Raw genomic sequence first — 19,791 nt, 5'->3', positions numbered from 1 at the left:
TAGATACAATTGATACCATTGGAAAATAAATCAGTTATGACTGCAAGCCAGTTTTCCACACCTGATACTATTAACTTCTATATCAATATTTTTATTGATTAGGGAATAACACAATGCAAATAGTTCCAGGCAGGAACTAGAAATTATCTAACTCATGTTATAAAATAGAAAAAGTGCCAACAAAAGTGCTTATGTATAATTTTTACATTTATAGACTGCCAAACCCCTAAGGACTTTTGGTGGTATGCAAATATATGTTAGAACGATATGCAGTAAATAAATAATAATAATAATAATAATAATAATAATAATAATAATAATAATAATAATAATAATAATAATAATATACTACCAATAAACTAATGAAAAACTCCTAATAAAGTTGAATCAATGAAACCAAGATGAAGTCAAGACCCATATGCTCCATGGAAGAGTGTTGATTTGAGCAGCTTCTGGAAGCCAATTAGGTTAAGAACCAACTGAATGTCTTTGGAAGATCCTTCCAAAGAAACATTAAAAAGAGCATTGATGAGTTTTAGCTCCTCTCACATTCTTAAAGTAAAGAACCCTATGCTGTCTTGAACTCCTGAATGAAATCCAGGATATAAATATAATAAATAGATGGGTTCTCTTTTTCCATTGTTAAGTATATGAAAAACAATCAATCTGAACAAGTCTCTATTCTCCTGCTCTTTTCCCACACTTTCATTTTTCTTATTTTCTGTAATGAACATATATATTTATTAGCATTATGCAAAGTGGTTTAAAATTGAAACTTTTAAAGCATGAAATACTCTATTTAGAATTTTAAATATTGTAAGCTCATTTCAGATTTGTTTCAAATTTATTTATTGTAAATTGTATTGTTTTGAAAATTATTCAATTTATTTTTCCAGCGACAAATTAACATTGTTCAGAAATGCTGTATGTTAATAATGGTAGTAAAGTAACAGAGCATTGTTCTGCTGCAGATCTTCTTTCCCTTATCTCGTCTTAATCATGGGTCATAAACCTAATGAAATAATAATTCAGCTTTTGAATTATCACAATTTCAGTCTTTTAAGTAGGTATTATTGCACAAGCAGTCTCAGAAAAAATGAACAGGACATGTATGTTTTGTCACATCAAGATGGTAGATGGTTGTTTTATCAATTGGATTTCCTTAAAACAACCACAATTTTTCCAGGCTTGCACAAAAATCTTATTGCTTATCAAATAGCAGAAAAATGTTATGTATGAAGTCCAATGTCTTCTAAGTCATTTGTCAGATTGAAAGAGTCCTAATATCTAACACTATTGTTCATAAAATTTCTAGGACTTTACGAATGTCCATTATGTATTCCAACCTGATATGTATTGAGTCCTATATTTTATTTTCAAATTCCAGCCTACTTTTAATTGTATGATTTTAAAGTGGTCCATGCAAATAATCTTGAACATTGAGGAAGAGAAGGAGGGAACCTCTACTTGATCTCTGCACCAATCTAACTTTGTGTTAGAGATGAATATAAAACAAGGTGTTTTTTAGACTCCTCTTGATAAATACATAGATTTGCAACAAAGAAAACATTACCTGAGGTAGCCAAACTTGATAACATTTAGCGCTTCAAACCAACTGTTTTGAGCTCAGAAATGAACTTGGGGCTAATGTTGCCATAGTAACTATTACATAATCAATAGTTCTGAAGTTACCTGGGCATAAATATCATAAAACCAATGATAAACAATCAGCAAAGTATTTTAATGGTTGGTCTGTGCTAGGTATAGATTTTTGCCAAGTAATATTCATGAGATATGCACAAGAGTCATTTGGTATTCTCTAATATCATAACAGCACATCCACTATGCTCAAGGAAGCAAGAAATTAAGAACATTGAAGGAGATTGACTGCGAAGACAGTATAAGGCTAATGCTTATAGAAAAACAGCTTTTTGTAAGAAGCTAGTCTGATGTACATTAAGATGGTCTGCAAGCTATTACAGCAAAGTATTTAGGATTTGACATTATATTTTCTTCTCTAGCAATGCTATAGGCCCTTTGGTTGCCCTCTGGCTTATATATGATCAGGGTGGTGTAATGCAAGATTCTCCTACTCCTATTTGGCTGCTACTGTATGGAGGCATTGGCATCTGTGTAGGCCTCTGGGTCTGGGGACGAAGAGTGATCCAAACAATGGGAAAAGACCTCACACCTATCACACCATCAAGGTAAGTGCCTGTTGAGTGAATAATACTTACTTTGATAAATTTTGTCGTGACATCTTTGCCCCTAATTATTTTTGCTTTTGAACTGAGTTGAAAATCTTGTCTTTAAACTAACATAATACGCTTAAAGTGTTGGGATATAGTTGAGCAGAAAAGTCTGACAATGTCTTGAATAGCATAGAGAAAAGGCATAAATCAAAGTAGTTTAGTTTTGCTTTCTAAAACTAAAAACTTGATCCATGATTTTTATTCGTTTTTCATGCATACTAGAATTCTGCTGCTAACCTAATTGCTAATTAAGCCTTAATTTCTTGGAATATAGATTAGATATCAGATACCAGAAAGTTGCTTCACTAATTTAATCTGGATGTATGTGTGTATATAGTTTTCATTATCCAGCAGCTTCTTATTCTTTTAATATAACTCAATGATCAAACATTGGAGGAAAGCATTTGAAGAAGAACGGGTAAGCTTTTGGCATGTTGCAAGGTATAAACCCAGACTGATAGATCAAGATATTTTTTTAAAAAAAAAGAGTGACTGTGAAGTGTTTTCTTATGCTTCCTGCAGTGGTTTCACTATTGAGTTGGCTTCGGCGTTCACAGTTGTGGTAGCTTCCAATGTTGGACTTCCTGTCAGTACTACACACTGCAAGGTATGCCTTTGCCCTGTGACTGCAGCCAAGCTGGTCTGGATTATTCATTTTTATTTTTTTTAACCTTGCTGCTCAGATCAGTTTATAATGGCATGATAACACAGTAGAAAACTTAAATTGGATGTAGAAGACATTCCTCATATTTTTATAAAATACACGATATATGAGGTTTTACTTCCCTTCTCAAACATTTAATTATCTTTCAGGTTTTTTACAGCTGAGCATTTTAAAACTTATTAGTATTTATTCATAACTAAATGCACAGCCATATTCAATTTTATGTAGCTATGTGTTCCATAAAAAGGCAGCCTTTGGATTTTTGCGTGCCCTGTTAATTGCCCAGATCTTGTGCAAAAACTAAAAACTTGTGCTTTTTATTTGATGCTGAGTTATTCATATGGCTATGCAATTGCACAAGAATATTAAATAAAAATTCAATCTACATTTTAAAAATAAAAGGGAAAAATCTCTAATAATGAGAAGAGAACTAAGGCATTTTATCACCTGATACTGAAAATGTAAAGGACTTTTGTTAGCTACTATGAATACAATAAGCTGAAACAAATCTGTATTAGGCTTTCCTTGAGTGCTGTCTCAAACCTTGTTGATAGATTTGGCTCTGAATAGCCATATTTTTTCTGTAGGTCATGCCACACATGAACTTTGATCTGTTGCATTCTTTTTTGCCAAGAGGTTCTGACACCTTATATCCTTCATCCTTCCACTTTCCTGATGAATGCATGGCATGGGATTTCCTATGTGTCACTTTTACGCTACAAAATCTCCATCTGTCTCTTTTTATTTCTTCACAGTGGATTTTGCATTGAAGTTATGTGTGCGCTAACCGTACTTGTAGCCTCAAATGTGGGTATTCCAATAAGCTCCACTCATTGCAAGGTATTGGAGTTTGCAGTGGTCATGCCAATTAAACACATTCACAATCATTTAAACACATAAATAAATAGTAAATTCTGATTTTTTCCCCATTTTGCCTTCACTATGTAATGTCTCGTGACATACAATATATTACATTGCTTATAACATCAATAATCAAAACTCAAAATGTGGAATTTTTATTTACTTTCAAAAATGCTTTAAAAATTTGAAGGATAAATTCTTCCAAATAATAGGAAACTGATTTTTAAAACAAATATTAGATTACACAGACCATAGTTTATTTTTTTATTGCTTATTATTTTTGCAACTTGTGAATTACATTGTAGAATTCATTTTAATAGTCAATTAACAAGCAATAGATGTAACATTTTAGTATTCTTGCTTCCGCATATTAAATTTAATGTTAGCTTTGCATTAATAGTATTTTTCTCACAAATATTTTTTTTCATACTGGACGCTTGTGGATTATAGAATGTAAAAATTATGGAAAACAACCACAAGTGCAGTGCAGTCTAAGTCACAACTTTTCTGTTTGAAGGCAAATGGTGTTTAATTTCAAACCAATATAAGCCTAGCTGTTTGAAATTCTAGACATTGTAGCTTTTAGTGATGAACTTAACTGCTTTCTAATATGTATTGTCATTAAAATAATTACACTAAATTTGTATAATGTATAAAATTGCTTCTAAAAACCAGTATAACTGATGCCCTTTTAAAAATTTGAAGAAAAAATAAATTCAAATATGTAAATTGCATATTTTTAGTTCAATTTTAAATAAAATGTGGTGCTTTTTACATTCTGTTTGTACTACCATTCCACGTTCTTTCTCTATAAATTCCTTTTAAAGACAATATCAACTGTCCCACTGCATTAAGCAGCAAAAGAAACTCCTGGGACATTTTTTCTCCAAGAGTATAAATTTACTGAAAAGCCATATGGGTACAGAAGTAGAAAACCCAGTTTTCTCTGATAGAGGCCAGAGTTCCTTCCCCTTCAGTGGACAGAAGGGAGAACTCTATGACTTGTTGCCCTGTATGCATTTTCTCTTATGGCTTCATGGAATGGTTTTCTTTGGTTGACTCAGAAGGAGGGGAACATTCCTTGGCCATGATATTAGGCATTTGGCAGCACAGTGCTCCTCTTTTCCTCAATGAAATCAGCTACCAAGACTTTGGCAGGATTTGCCTCCTTTGGCTAGCAGCATTCCCCCTCTGACTCATGCTCAGTATGTTCGTAGAATTCCACCACGTCAATCTCTGCCTCTATGGCTACACAGTACCATGTTTGAAGGTTGTGTGGCATCCCCCCCCCCTTGGAATAGGCAATTCTGATAAGAGTTCCTTGCTCAGCTCCTCTTGGAAATGATAGACCAGTAAGCACGCAGACCAGTCTCCCAGGTGGCTGTGTAGATAGCGAAATTCTTGGAGGTAGTTAACCAGTCACTTCCCTTGGTTTAGGGCACTGGTAGGGGCTTCTGCACAATGGGCTGCCATGGGGTCCTAGGGATTGCATAATAGCCTCAATGTCATCTAGCTCAGGGGCGCCTTCATCATGTAGTGACACTAGCCACTCTGAAGTACTCCCTTCCAGATTGACCACAATAACATGGATCCATGTCACATCTTCCGAATATATTGCTCAGTAGCATTCCATGTGATGCCAGACTTGAACCAAGAAATGGGTTAGGTGCTTCGGACACCAATCAAAGAGGACCACCAAGGAGGTTGGCTGCAGTTTCTCCCGCAATAAGACATATCCCGGGGTAGAATGCCAGCTGCCACTATTGGTACCAGTGCTGGAATCCCAGATGCAACCGCAAGGATAGGGCCCTGACTACAGCCCTGGCCCTGACCACAGCAGTGCCATTGGTGGAACAGAGGAGGCGGCGTTGTGAAGGCCATTTGCACTGGCATTCTGACTGCAGGTGCAGCTGCTTGTGTTGCTGGCTGAAGGATAGGAGAGGGAGTTGCAAGGGTCGCCAGGGTTTCCACTATCCCTTTGCCAGAAGCAGAAGCGGCTCCTGGTGTTGCTGCAGCACGAATTTCCATCCCTGTGAATTTCTCTTTCAGATGCTCCATTGATGGGCTGTAACCAGCATTCGGGATGTTCCACTTAGCAGGTTCATCCTATTTGGCTAGCCACTTTGCTCTCCATCTTCTACCTCAAACCATATTGATTCTGGCAGGGAGAAGAGAGTCTTTGGCCTTGTCCATATTTGTCATCCACTGGTCTTCAATCCCTGGTACGAGGCATCTCTCACTCACTCTTTCCTGGCTGCGGGTGATTGCTCAGGCTTCTTGGGTTTTGGTTTAGGACATGTGCAAGCGGCCTGTGCTCTTGCTCCAGCCTGAGATAGCGACCTCTGATACCCGAGCCAGAATCACTTCCTGGCTTCTTTTTTTCTTCCATTTCTTTGACCATAGCCAACATCTCAAGGATGACCTGGTGGAATCCAGGTAGGCCACTACCCTGAGAACTAGTTTAATGTCAACTGTCCCACTTCATTAAACAGCAAAAAAAACCTCCTGGAACTTTTTTTCTCCATAACTTTAATTAAAATCCTTATGGGTACAGAAGTAGGAAAGCCAGTTCTAATGCATAAACAACATCAGAAAAACTCCCCCCCCCCCCCGAACCTCCCAATCAGTTGCACTGTTTTTATTTTGCAAATAAGCTGTCTGCCTCGGATGTTCCCAGGCAATAACCTTGGGGTTTAAGTCTGTCTCACACTTCCAGAGAACTTGTATTCCCTTACATCCCAAAGCCTCCCCTATCCCTTCCCATTACTGTAGTCTGATTGTGAGCAGGGATATGTAATGAGTCAACCACAAAAGCCAAGCTAGAACTTCAGACACAGCTGTTCATTTTTGTATTGCCCATTCTTCCTAGTCTTTTTCTTAATTTTGTTGAAAAGAAGAGAAAAGCTAGCAAAAAAGTGATGGAGATATTACTAGTGAGTCTGATCAGCTGGAAATTGGAAGATAAACCTAAAAAAATGAGCAAGGGATGAAAACAGTAGAAAACATCTAGATCAGGTGTCTGCAACTTGTGGTTCCAGAGCCAGATGCAGCTCTTTGGGCCCTCTGCTGTGCCTCCCTGTTAGGTGATCCAACCACTAGCTGGCCTCACCCTCCCCTCCCAATCACTCCTTGCCTGGCCTGAGAAGGTAAGAAAAATGGGGGTGTTGGAGAAGTGGTCGGGGCTGATTCTCCAATGCCTCATTCTTGCTGGAACTTCTTCTGGGGCCCTTGTTGGTGCTGGGTGTTCCTCAGTTGTTTGCAGAGACATGCAACCTGCTCTCCACCCTGAGATACTGTCCCAACCCAGCTGCAACCAATGCTAGCCTTGCCAACATGAGGGCTGGCGGGTGAGAATGGGATCTGGGAGGGGATGACTGAAAGGATGATGGGCCTGCAGCATCCAGCTGTAGCTTTAAAACTTGCACGGGGGATTTTGGCTGCCTGGAGGAGGAGGACCCTCCTCCTCCCCCTCCTTTTCCTCTCGCAACCACAGCTGGCCAGAGAGAGACATAGCAAGACACAGAGAGAGAAAGAGATACACAGGGGTAGGGAGATAGAAGAGGGGAGAGAGAGAGAGAGAGAGGCACACAGAGAGAGGGAGAGGGAGAGAGACATAGACACACAGAGAGATACAGAGAGAGGGCAGATTGAAGGGGACAGAGAGAGATAGAGAGAGACAGAGACGGGGGAGGGAGGGAGAGATATATATCAAAAGGTTTTTGTGGTTCCAGGTTTATTTTTTTAACAACCCATTCACTGCCCTAAATGACTGGTGTGTGGCTAAGGGGGGTGTCATGTGACTGGGTTGGAGTGAGTGATGTTGAGTTAGTCACACCCACTCAGGTTTTGTGGTTCCCGGTGTTTTCTATGGGAAACAGGTCCAAAACGTTCTTTGAATGTTTAAGGTTGCAGACACCTGATCTAGGTAATAGTACTGATTATTTGATACAATAGGATGACATGTAGATGCTGTTTATACTCCAGTATGAAATGCATTGAAACAATTGAGTTAGATACTGCAATTAGCAGTCACATGGCTGCAGATTTCAGGTCCAGATAAAAAACAACTGAACACTATTCGTGCCCTTGTAACAGAAATAAAAGAGCTTGGGGGCAAGATTTGGGACTATAGAAGATTTAATAACTATTCTCCTATTTAATATGCAATAGTTGGATCAGTTAGCAGTTGAATTTTAGTTATGGGCACTATCATGTGTCATTCTTGAATGCTGATGATTGTGTCCTCCAATACTTCCATAGGTTTCTGCTGTCCCTGGCACCTGCTCAGTGCTGCTAAAAGTGTGCTACAGCTATACTGCCAATGTATATTACATGATCTAAAGAAGCTCATGAGGAAAATTCATTCTTGTGCATATGAGAAGAGTGTACCCATATTTTTTTTCTTTGAAATAAGTGCTGATGCTTCATAGAATGCCATTCTAGGTGGTATCTTAATCTTTGCTGTTAAGCATTCAACTGACAAGAGGGATTGAAAAGTCATAGAATCCAGATAAAAATGAGCAGAAACAATTTATTAGCTTGCATACATATTTATTCTAAGGCTTTGCAGTGTTTTAGATTTGATTCCCAAAATTACTTTAGAGCACTTAATGTACTACGTTTACAACCTTTTAAAACAGCCACACTTTTCTGGGGATACAAAACAGATTCTTGGAATTGTTTGTTTGTTTGTTTGCATTCCATTTCCAAAATAATGTCAGAATTGATTGATCAGAAATGGTCATTTGACTAGCTTTTAAGATACATTAAGTGGATTATGCTGTTGTCAATCATTGGAAAGAATTTATTGAACTTGCTCCATGTAAAAATGAATAAGAAATTAAAATGTCAACTTTTTTTTGAGCTTTTTAACTTTGGGCATCAGCTGACTGGCATTTATTTATAAACTGGGGTCCATAAATATGGTTGTTTAATGGTCACAGAACATTAACTTTTCTATCTTGAGAAAGTGAAGGGTTGGGATGTCATTTATACTTACCATTAAAATGTAACTTATTAAAGTGAACACTTTTTTATTGCATCACACATTAGACATACTTGGTGGTTACTAACCCATCCCTTTCCACAAATCGCTGGTGTGTGCTATGTAACTCACAAGCTAATGTGATGATAGTAATCAATAAAGAATTCCTGACAATTTAAACAAGCAAAATTTATTGACCCACAGTCATATCTATCTATCTATCTATCTATCTATCTATCTATCTATCTATCTATCTATCTATCAACATATTAAGATATATTTAATTCTAACTTTCTTCTCAAATTTCCAAGGTTGGTTCTGTGGTAGCTGTTGGTTGGATACGATCCAAGAAGGCTGTTGACTGGCATCTCTTCCGCAATATCTTTCTAGCTTGGTTTGTGACTGTTCCTCTAGCTGGCTTATTCAGTGCTGGCATTATGGCAATCTTAATGTATGGAATATTACCATATGTCTGATACTTCACTGTTCTTTCCAGAAAAAAGGGAGTATCTCTTTTAAGTCTCATCCTCAGAATGCAGAACTCCCTGATCAACCATACAGTAAGAGATAGTCTGCAAGTCATTTATCCTCAGTATCTAACATCTACTGTACATACTATGAGTATCTTTGGTGCCATTTCTTCTGTACAGTGTGTCTGTGTGTGTGTCTGTGTGTGTATATAGACACGCACCCATATACCTACATGCTTGTAGTTGATAATACTACCTTAAGTTATAAGTGAGATGAAAATAATTGCCTAGAACTTAATCTCTAGTGAAACCTGTATATAATGTATCATTTAGTGGTGATTTTTAAAACCCATTAAGAAGCTGGGACATTTGTCAACCTAATAATATATGATGAAGCAAAATGTATACTGAGTAAGATTCTTTTTGGAAAAAAAAAGTTTAATGATACTGAAACAAAATAGTACCGAAGTACATTGGTAAAATGTGGTTCATATCATATTGTTGTGTATAATACTGTATGCACATTGATTTTATAAATACTTTGAAATGTAGCTTTTTAATGTTGCATTTCCCTTATATATTTTGGATAAGAAAGTTTAGACAGTACCAAAGAAGGGGAATAGCTTGACAGTATTATACTGTTTGTCAGTATGTGTATTTGCTATTGCTCTCCTTCCCTAAATATTTTAATTAGCATTCTTTTCTACTCATCAAACACCAGCAATGCCAAGATAATATTAATATTTCCTGTAAGTAGGAAAGCATCATATTGTTGCAGTTATCTACTACCACTGCATTTATTTTTTTAGAAATCCAACTCTGCTTTTATATATGATGAGTTCAAATTTCTTTTAAAACATGTTTGCCATCACTTGTATGTGATTCTCATTTTGGTTCATTACCATCAATCTAATGAACAAGTTCAGGAAAAGAAAGATGAAACTGAAATTCTGCCTTGTTTCTATGATCATATCCAGTAAATCTCATCTATGCAGTGGAATTATACAATACTGGCAGTGTGCACATTAGTTGTGACATTTCAATATCTAAAGAAAAAGGGAATTACTCAAGTAAGAGGTGTTTGGCTGTTAAAACTGGCACTGTGGAGAGTTTTATTATCAATACTAGCTCCAAGAAGCATTTGGAAGGATTAGTTCTGATACTAACAGTTGGTGAAGTGAAAAATTCTGCAGTGTCATTTTGTCCTTTGATAACATCTCAATGCAGCAGTCAGGCCAAACTAGGAGAGTCCACCATATAGTTGCATGCATCCGTATTGCTCCAGATTAGTGGTGACATGGAAACATCCACAGCATGTAATTCATCAGAACACAGGATGTCAACGAAGATAATTTAACAGGTTGTATAAGAAATCAGTTTTTACTTTTTGAGGAATTATCTTAGTTTGCCAGTCTTGTGTGTTTTATAAAATAAATATATTAGTAAATAAATCTATCAAAAAAGCTTCAAATTGATGTAATTAATTTATGCATCTAATAAGGCGTTTTCCAAGTAGCAATTAAGAGACAATATTTGATGTCCTTTTATTGCTATGGAATTCTGAAGCATTAGCATTTGAGAAGTTCTCTGGCATTAATCACTTTGTTTGTACAACTCTTGTGTTTTTTTCCCAGAAGACTGCTCTGTCGTTTAAAACCTATTACTGTAGTTGTATTTACTGGAAAGGATTTGAGGAAGCTTTGCTTGAAGAATGTTGGAAGCCCAGAACTGTTGAAATGCTGCTAAAATTTTGATATATGAGCTTTCTTGGTACTTCATTGTCATCCTTTTTCATTGGTCATTCACTCTAAATTTATAATAAAAGAATAAATTGCCTTCAGACTACTTATTAAGGCTTTTTTATTCTCACTGCTCTATAAAATTTTTCGATTGATACCAATTCATTTAAAGACACTTGTTTAGCACATTTCTCATTTTCTCATTTTGCATTTGTTATAATCCTTTTATTTATGCTCCATCTATGTAAGCTTGTTCAGTTTTTGTAACAATGGAGGTGTGCACACACATTCACTTACATACTAAGTGACAAAATCTAAATAAAGCCCAGCTCTGTACAGTGCAAACAGAAGCTTCTCTTTATTGCACTCGGGACTGTTTGTTCCAGGATCCAGTTCCCATTGGAATTATTAAAGCCTTCTTCCAATAGCATTCCTGTTAAAAATGTTTCATACATAACAATACAAATGTGTGTTCCTAAGATTGAAGAAAAATTAAGATGTTTGCATATTGCTTTCATAACAAAACTTGGGAAAAGGAAAACTTGAAAGAAAGAAAAACTTTTCAGAAAATTTGGGAGAAAAAAAATCCACATTTTCCAATGGCAATGCCATTATAATGCTTAGGCTTTCAAATGTTCAATAATATTGATACCACAAACCTCTGAACTTGAATGTACAATTTGTGACTCCAGTTACTAATGACATCTGCATGTTAACAAATACTTTTGTTAACCTTAATCAAGTTTTGCTATTGCAGTTGCAAAGTAGTATCCATTCAGAAAAAAAACATTTTATTTTGAACCTCAAAGACTAGAAATCAAAATGATAGGGTATCCCTTTAAAATTCTAACCTAAGTGCCTTTGATGAGAAGCTGCCAAAGCAGGAGTCACAGGGCATTTTAAGTTTAATAAAGATTCTTAGCTGAATTGATTACAATTTTTTTCAAAAACACTATTACACCTTCAGAGTTTGTTCTTAAATTCTGGATTAAATAAATCTTGGCTGATTTCAGCCTTATAAATTAAAACAATTATCGATCTATAATTGACCTGCATAAATTCAACTGATATTCCCACATTAGTGAAGGAAAACAGTGTTCCCTTTCCATCTTTCTAAATATCCTGTTGATAAAGGAGAAATGGAAGTTTTTGTCTGCATAACCCCCTCAATTTTATTACACCCCCCCCCAATTATATACACATAACTACCAGGGGCCTTGTGCATGCTAAGACTTTATTTTCTTGCATCTCCATTTCCCCCCCCCCCATTTCTTTGTCCTAATTTCTGAAACATTCTGTACATGCAATGGGGTTGCAGCTTGTCAGGTCATTAAAAAATATGCGCACACATCTGTTCATTAAGCATGAGGAAACCACTTATTTTTTATTTTAAAAGTGTTCGGCATTTGTCAACATGATATGACCGAATAATTTATTTATATTTCTATGCCCTCAAGTCTGTATAGATTCTTAGCAATCACATGTAGGTAGTCCTTGATTTATGACTAAATGAGTGCTCAATTATAATTGTAAGTTGTGATAGTTATTAAAAGGGGTCATCAAGAGGCCATTAAGTGGGTCATTGTTAACATTGTTCACTATGGGGCCAGTTTTCCCCACAAATCTTATAACTTGTCATGTCACTACAGAATGCTACAACTTGCAGTAAAAGCAAGTAGTTGTCCAGCACCAAATGCAGTCACATAACTGAATATAGACAATTATATTATTTTCTAAATTTGATCTCTGATTATGAAGTGGGTACCATTAGTAATGCATCCAATCACACTACAGTAGTATTTCTCTTTAGCCTCCATGGAATTATGAAATAATTTTATTCTTGTATTTATACTTGATGGGTATTGTCACTATCCTAGCAATATGGGTCATGTCTCAGCAGCTAGTAGCATATTTACTGAGTAAATAAAGAGAAGCCTTTCACCTTCAGGTATGTTTATTAACAAATTTAATTCTGTGCCAGGCTTTCAGCTCTTAAGTTTTTCAAATGATCCCGTCTTATTTGTGGAAATATTTTCCCAACTTTCTGCTTTAAAGTATGCAAGGCAAGTGATTTATCCAACATTGTTAGTTTTATTTTAACTATATGTATTGTCTGCTTTTCTCCATGTATGCAAAATAGTTCAGGCAATGCACATTTAAAGAAAAATCACTCAATCACTCAAGATTGAAAAATTACAAATGAAACATCCATCAGTTTTAAAAAAGAGTCCAGATTAAACAGTCATTTTTTTAAAAAATGAACCATTAAGGTCAGAGACACAGGCTTTTCCAAACAGAGTGCTCTCGAATTAGCATAGTTGTTGCCACTTATTTCTTGTGGGCAAGGACAAATGAATCTGGGTCTACATAGCTTGAATAAAAATCAAATGCTTCCTTTCAACTTTTGCAATTATCTGCTTGGAAATTTACTAAACACAAGCTGAGGGCAAAGTGAAAATCAAATAGGCTGATCATATTCCATTTTTCTATGATGTTGCAAGACATAAAGAGGGAGTTCTAAGAATGATAAAGGTTCAACAGAACATAAGGTAAACAACCAGCTGCAGATGTCCTGTCAGTAAAGAGAATTGCATCCTGGCAAGTTAATGTTAATAGGTGTGAAAGCAAGAAACAAAATTTCTACCCAAATGTGCAGAGAGATGTATTGGTTTCCAGTTGAAAAGAGTTCACTTGCTGAAGTCCTTGTATGTTGACCCCTTTCATCTCAATAAATTTTGCTAGAAACAACTTAGTAAAAATTGTGTTGGGAAAAGAGTACTTTCAATTCAGGTAACTGAAAGAACAGGACACAATGTAAGAACTCTAAAATATCAGATTATACTTTACACATCTCTCACTTGATTAGTGTACATATAGACTGAAACTAATGTGTGAACTGACTACGTTGAAAAGTCCAACACCCAAGGTTCATTTAGTAATAGCCTTTTCAGCTTGTAGATGTTGGTCATCAAGTGCTGAAAAGTTTGTGTACTCTAGAATTTTCAATATTTCTGCATAAATATGATCTAAAATATAAGTACTAAAAAGAATAAAGGTAACCCAATTAAATGAGTCAAAACCAGACTTTTTTTTATTGAGGGAAATAATCCAAAGCTATATATTTGCGTATGGCAATGAATGAATTTGTATTGTGAATAAACAATTTAGTAATGTTAGTTGGTTGTTGCAATGCATTGTAATTGACTTGCTGCTTTACATAAGTTAAAGAAGCAATCTCTACCTACAAACATCTAGGTCTCAAGCAGCTTTCTTTCTCCCTGAGATTCAAACTATATCAGTTCCAAAATAGATTTACTATCAAGATAACTGCTGTCAGTGATGTCATGTACATTCTTTACTACAGTACTAAGTTTTCCTCTCCAAAATTAAGAGGAAAAGCAATACTTCCAAACAGAGTTATTTAGCAAACACTAGTGTGTTTGAAGGTACAGAAATGGCAAGAAAACACAAATTGATTAAAAGCAGTCATGAAGTTCAACAACCAATATAAACCCAAGCCTTTATTATGGAAAGAAATATGCATTTAAACTGTGTGTACAAACAGTTGAAGTTGCAGAACTTATAGCAGACATTTAAAAAAAATAGTTAATATTGGAGCTTGAAATTTAATGAAAAATTATACTCTGTTCCCTAGGAAGATGCTTTCTATCCTAAAGTCAATAGAATTGAGCCTTTATTTTTCTATTTCAAATGTGATGTTGATGTTATCTATAAGCAAACACTTTTTTCTTAATCATTACATGAAAAATGTACTGCAAAACAAATACAAATGTTCTGACAATTTGAACTTTTCATATACAGCATGGTAAAAGGAAACATTTTTGTAACATTCTCAAACGAACAAAAAGAACAATTCATATTTAAAGAAATAAACCCTTACATATTATTTTACAATGAGGTGAGCTATATAATCAGTGTAATTCAGTTCTCAAAGTTAACATCACCACTCATGGGCATCATCTGGTTATCATCTGTGATCGAAGATGTTAGACTGATTACTGTAAATCCTTGTTTTTTAAACTTGGCAATTTTAAGATGTGTGAGGAATTCTGGGAGATGAAAACCGCATACCTTGAAAGCTGCCAAGTTTGAAAAACATTGCTTTAGACAGATTTGTACCTGTTTTCTTATGTATGATTCAGTTTCTGTCCAGCTGCAGAAACAGATAATTATAGCCTGAATGGACTTTTAACCTCTTGCCCATGTTTGGGATTTGATTAATGTGATCTGTCTTTGCACCTGGCAAAACCTTAGCTGTTTCACTGAGAGTACATAAATCATAGTTAATCTCAGTCATGGCGGGGTTTTGCTTAGATTTCAGGCTGGTTTGTTGCTGTAATATGCCACACTTTTGCAGAGTGAATCAGAAATCACTAAATTCTTTTCTAAGCCACAGGAACAGTTGTCTTGTTTAAAGCAACACAGTGCTATGTAACATAGCTTAGATTCTGCTCAAATAGTAGAGAAATCAATGTTTCTAAATAATGCCATAGTCATTAAACTGACAGTCCTGCAATGATGTGTAGTCCTGTAATGGGACGTGTACAAGAACCGTTTTGGTACATATGAAATTAATAACAAAGATCCAGTTAACTTAGAGCTTAACATTATCAAATGCCTGTTCTAAAAATAAAGCAACTGTCCAGGAATTTAAATAGCACAGACATGCTCTCTGCTTATATCAACTTTATGGATTATGGAATCACCATGTTGATTGATTTAAATGCCCTAAATTTAAGTTTGGATAATTTTTAATGTCATATTTGTGTAGATTCTGTGAATGAAATACAGAGCAATATTTGTAATGGATATAATGGATGTTAGTCCCACAGAGAGACAAATGATTTATGAACATACTGTAGGGTATAATATGTTTACGCGCAAACATGTTGGAAGTGAAGGGCTAATTTTCTCTGAAGAGAAAACAAAGCAAAGTAGAATATCCAGATACAAACTGAACACTTTAAAAATAGCAAGGAATTTGGCTCAAACCTTAGGGTACTTAACCCTAACTGCCAGTAATCCTCAGGTTACAGCCATTTGTTCAGTTATTGTTTAGATACAGTGGCATTGAGTAAGGGGGACTGCATGATCCCTGAAGTCACATAATTGTGATCTGGGTGCTTAATGCCCAACTTGCAATTACAATATCAGCAAACTGCAGTCCTCTAATCATGATTTGTGAGATTCCCTTTCAGCTTCTTACAAGTAGAAGCAATGGGGAAACCAGCAGGAACTCAAAATTCACACATCCTTATTTAATGATCCATGTGACTGTTTTACTTATGATAACTGGGATTGCTGTCACTAAGTAGCATGATCACATGATGATGTGCTTAATGACTATATCATTGTAAGGCACAAGTGACCAGCTCCACATGTGTAAAGTTCAAGCAAACTATTTTAATCTGTGCACTTTATTGTGAACTATATACCTCTAAAACACTCATGTCATGATTTTTAACTGAGCAAAATACTACATCATAGAGAAATCATTTTTGTTACAAAAGTATTTCAAATATTTAACTGAGATTCTGACCAAATCCAGATTCATGAGTCATGAGTGAATAATATTTTGGAAAGTTGTGACTGCTTTAATACTACTGGTTGCTGCTGTGCTGCTGCTATGTCATGTGAGCTTCATTTTCAACGTTCCATGACAATTTCCCACCAATCTTGCAATTCCTTGTTCCTCCCCTCACCCAGCATTTGCCACTTATATGCCAGCTGGAAAGGGAAGAAAAGTGGGAGGAAAGGAAGGAAAGGGCTGGGAATAGAAAAGTAATCAATACTAACATATATTTTCTGATTCATGCTATTCTCCCCCTCCCCCTGTATCGTCCCCCAATTTGTGCCGCCTTGTGAATGCCTTCCCTGACTCACAGGACATTTCTTGCACATCCCCAGACACTCTCACCAACTCTGTGCCTTCCCTGACCCACTTGGCTTCTTGTATACCTCCATGCACTCTTCCTGGCCCATGCCATCCATCCACACAGATACACACACAATGTACCTGACCTGTGCAGCACCAGTCACATACTCCCAAGCACTGGCCAGACATATAACCCCACATAATCCTCCTGATCAACACAGCACCTCTTACACATCCTCAAGCCCCCTCACACACATTTCTTGATCCATACCAGCCACCTATTCTGTGCCCCTTGCCCTCCCTACATGGATCACTTGCACTCAGCCAAGCACTCTTTCCAACCTGTGTAGCATCTCCCCTGTGCAATTCCTGATCCACACCCCAATGCTAAGGCTAGCAAGGAAAGGGAAGCCAAGAGGGTTTTTCTTTCCTTCCCCCAGAATTAACGTTTAGCCTATGATTGCTAATGCTGGGGGAGGGAAAGATAGAAACTATATAGGGAAGAAAAACTATGAGAATTTCTCATTGCTAGTGGTAAAAAAAAAAGCAAGTAGTGAAAAAAAGGAAAACCAGGAGCTTAGTTAGCATCTCATAAAAAGATGGCAACTTGTTGAATTCTGCCACCTGTCCTGGCAATGGAACAGCATGTCCTCCTTCTGTACCCCAACCTTCTGGGCTCTGGAGCTCTTCAAAGGTATATGGGGGGATCAGTGAATGGAGGTGGGAGATAGAGGAGGAGGACCAAGAAGCTGGAGGGACCCTCAAGGGATATGCAGCAGAGTTTGGGATATTTCAGGGAGTGGGAGGGAGCCTTGGGAGACTGGAAGGAGATGGTCTTCTGCCTGCAATATAATATGGGGCACTCCATATTATACTTAGTCACCTGTGCATTCATTTAATAAGTACATTGGGGAGAGCAGGGATCGGAGTTCATTAAGTGAGGTAGTTTACTATATGCTCTCCTGACTTTTGACCAGAGGTGGGCTGCTATGGCTTCTCCTGGGTTTGGGAGAACCTGTAGCTAACATTATAACCAGCTCGGAGAACCTTCAAATTCTATCTCTGGCTGGCCCTGCCTGCCCCACCCTTCCCAACCCGCCCAGCCTCTCCCAGGAGTCCCCACGCGGCCCGTTTTGGATGTGAGGTAAGTGCAGGGTCTACGCAGAGGCTTGGGGAGGAGGGGGAAACGGGCCTACCAGAAGTCCCCAAAAAACCAAACTTGTTTCCGGCCTCTGGTGTCTGGGGGAAGCAGTTTTGACCTCTCAAAGGCTCAAGGAAAGCCTCCAGAACTTGGAGAAGGTGAAAATGCCCCTCACCGTGGTACAGGAGGCCAACATGGTCATGCCCACCCAACAACTGGACATAGAACCCATTGCTGAAATTTTTGAAGCCCACCCCTGCTTTCGGCTATAATGGGCATTATTGTCATAACTCAAGAATTGCCTGCATTCCAATGAATCAGGCAGCCACCTTCAAATGTTCTCTTGTTTGACAGGACTTTAAAAAACAGGGAGCCTCTTTTTTGTAGATAACAGTTTTATATCTGTGTCAAGGTCACTTTTAATAGACTCATCACTGCCAGTAGGATATGAGTGTAAGTGCCCATATTATAATTTTAAAATGTTTTCTTACACCCAGTCCTGCTCCCTGAATGTAGCAAATTACACACCAGAAGGAGGACCAGAATCAATTCCTCAATTAGTTAATTAAAACAACCATAAACTGCTCCCCGTGCTGGCTCACTAAGACCAGCATTCAAAACTAAGACAGTCTTCATATGGAGAACACGTAGGCTGGTGACCTTTCACTCTCACTTTTTAGGAACTCCTTCTGCCCTTATGAATAAAATCATTCAGGGAGACATTTGTTTTGATGGGTCATCATCGAACTGGTGAAACTCCAGAATTGTGCTTGAACACAGAGAAGCAGCACAGCACAATCCCCTTTGTTCTCCCACACACTCTGCTGAAAGTAACCCACAGCTAAGGACTCTGCATTCTTTCCAGCTTCTTAGGCAGCAGTCCACTAGCGCCCAGCTTTATGTTAGGGATTTTGCTTTTTTCAAGTCTTTCTCCAATGCTTTTTTTTCCTTAGAGATAAATACCCCTCATCTGTCATTCCACTCCTTATATGGTCATAGTTCATTTCCCACTGATGGCTTCTGAGAATTTAAAAACACGCCTTTACAGACTTTTATTGTACATTTATTTATTATTTTTATTTTATTTATTTATTAGACATTTATAGGCCGCCCTTTTCCCTGAGGGGACTCAGGGCGGCTTACAATCAAAAAGGAAAGGGAGTGTAGGACAATACAAAAAGAAATGTGCACAAAAGTAAATTAAACAGTAAGACTCAACATTCACTCAGCATTCGGGAGGGGCAAAAATAAACTTATCCCCAGGCCTGACGGGCTAGCCAGTTCTTGAGGGCTGTGCGGAAGGCCTGGATGGTGGTGAGGGTACGAATCTCCATGGGGAGATTGTTCCATAGTGTCGGAGCCGCAACAGAGAAGGCTCTCCTCCGAGTAGTCGCCAGTCGGCACTGACTGGCGGATGGAATACGGAGGAGGCCAACTCTATGCGATCTGATGGGACGCAGGGAGGTAATTGGCAGAAGGCGGTCTCTCAAATAGCCAGATCCACTACCATGGAGCGCTTTATAGGTGGTGAGTAGGACCTTGAAGTGCACCCGGAGATCGACAGGTAGCCAGTGCAGCTCACGGAGGATCGGTGTTATGTGGTGTGCACTGTTGCTGAGTATGGTAATAACTGGAGAAGAGACTACGTTGCCTCTAGGCAAAGGAAGCATTGGCCTGTATTTGTTGTGATATCAACATCTCTAGAGGAAGAAACAAGGGTTTCCATTGGAAGACTCGGTTGAAGCAATTTCCTTAGCAAGCAATGGAGATAATCCTTGCATGCT

General features: G+C 37.5%; 1 protein-coding gene across 5 annotated transcripts in view; it reads left to right on the top strand.

Annotated features, from left to right (window-relative positions):
• The window catches only part of SLC20A2 (solute carrier family 20 member 2), an 88,586-nt gene extending 77,515 nt beyond the window's left edge, over positions 1-11,071 (top strand). For 4 of the 5 annotated variants that reach the window (XM_087713242.1, XM_014066267.2, XM_087713243.1 and 1 more), the window contains exons 9-11: positions 2,022-2,207; positions 2,775-2,859; positions 9,073-11,071. In XM_087713242.1, the coding sequence (XP_087569368.1) occupies positions 2,022-2,207; positions 2,775-2,859; positions 9,073-9,237 (436 nt within the window). In that variant the 3' untranslated portion in view covers positions 9,238-11,071. Of the gene's footprint in view, positions 1-2,021; positions 2,208-2,774; positions 2,860-3,671; positions 3,757-9,072 lie in introns of all 5 variants that reach the window. The other variant, XM_087713244.1, reaches the window with a different exon arrangement.
• Positions 11,072-19,791: the final 8,720 nt, after the last annotated feature.

The sequence above is a fragment of the Thamnophis sirtalis genome, unplaced genomic scaffold, assembly GCF_051295495.1.
Source record: "Thamnophis sirtalis isolate CommonGarterSnake01/CBP01778 unplaced genomic scaffold, rThaSir2_p1.2 scaffold_4, whole genome shotgun sequence".
NCBI lineage: Eukaryota > Metazoa > Chordata > Lepidosauria > Squamata > Natricidae > Thamnophis > Thamnophis sirtalis.
Note: the sequence above shows the minus strand (reverse complement) of the source record. Positions and strands in the feature narration are given on the sequence as shown.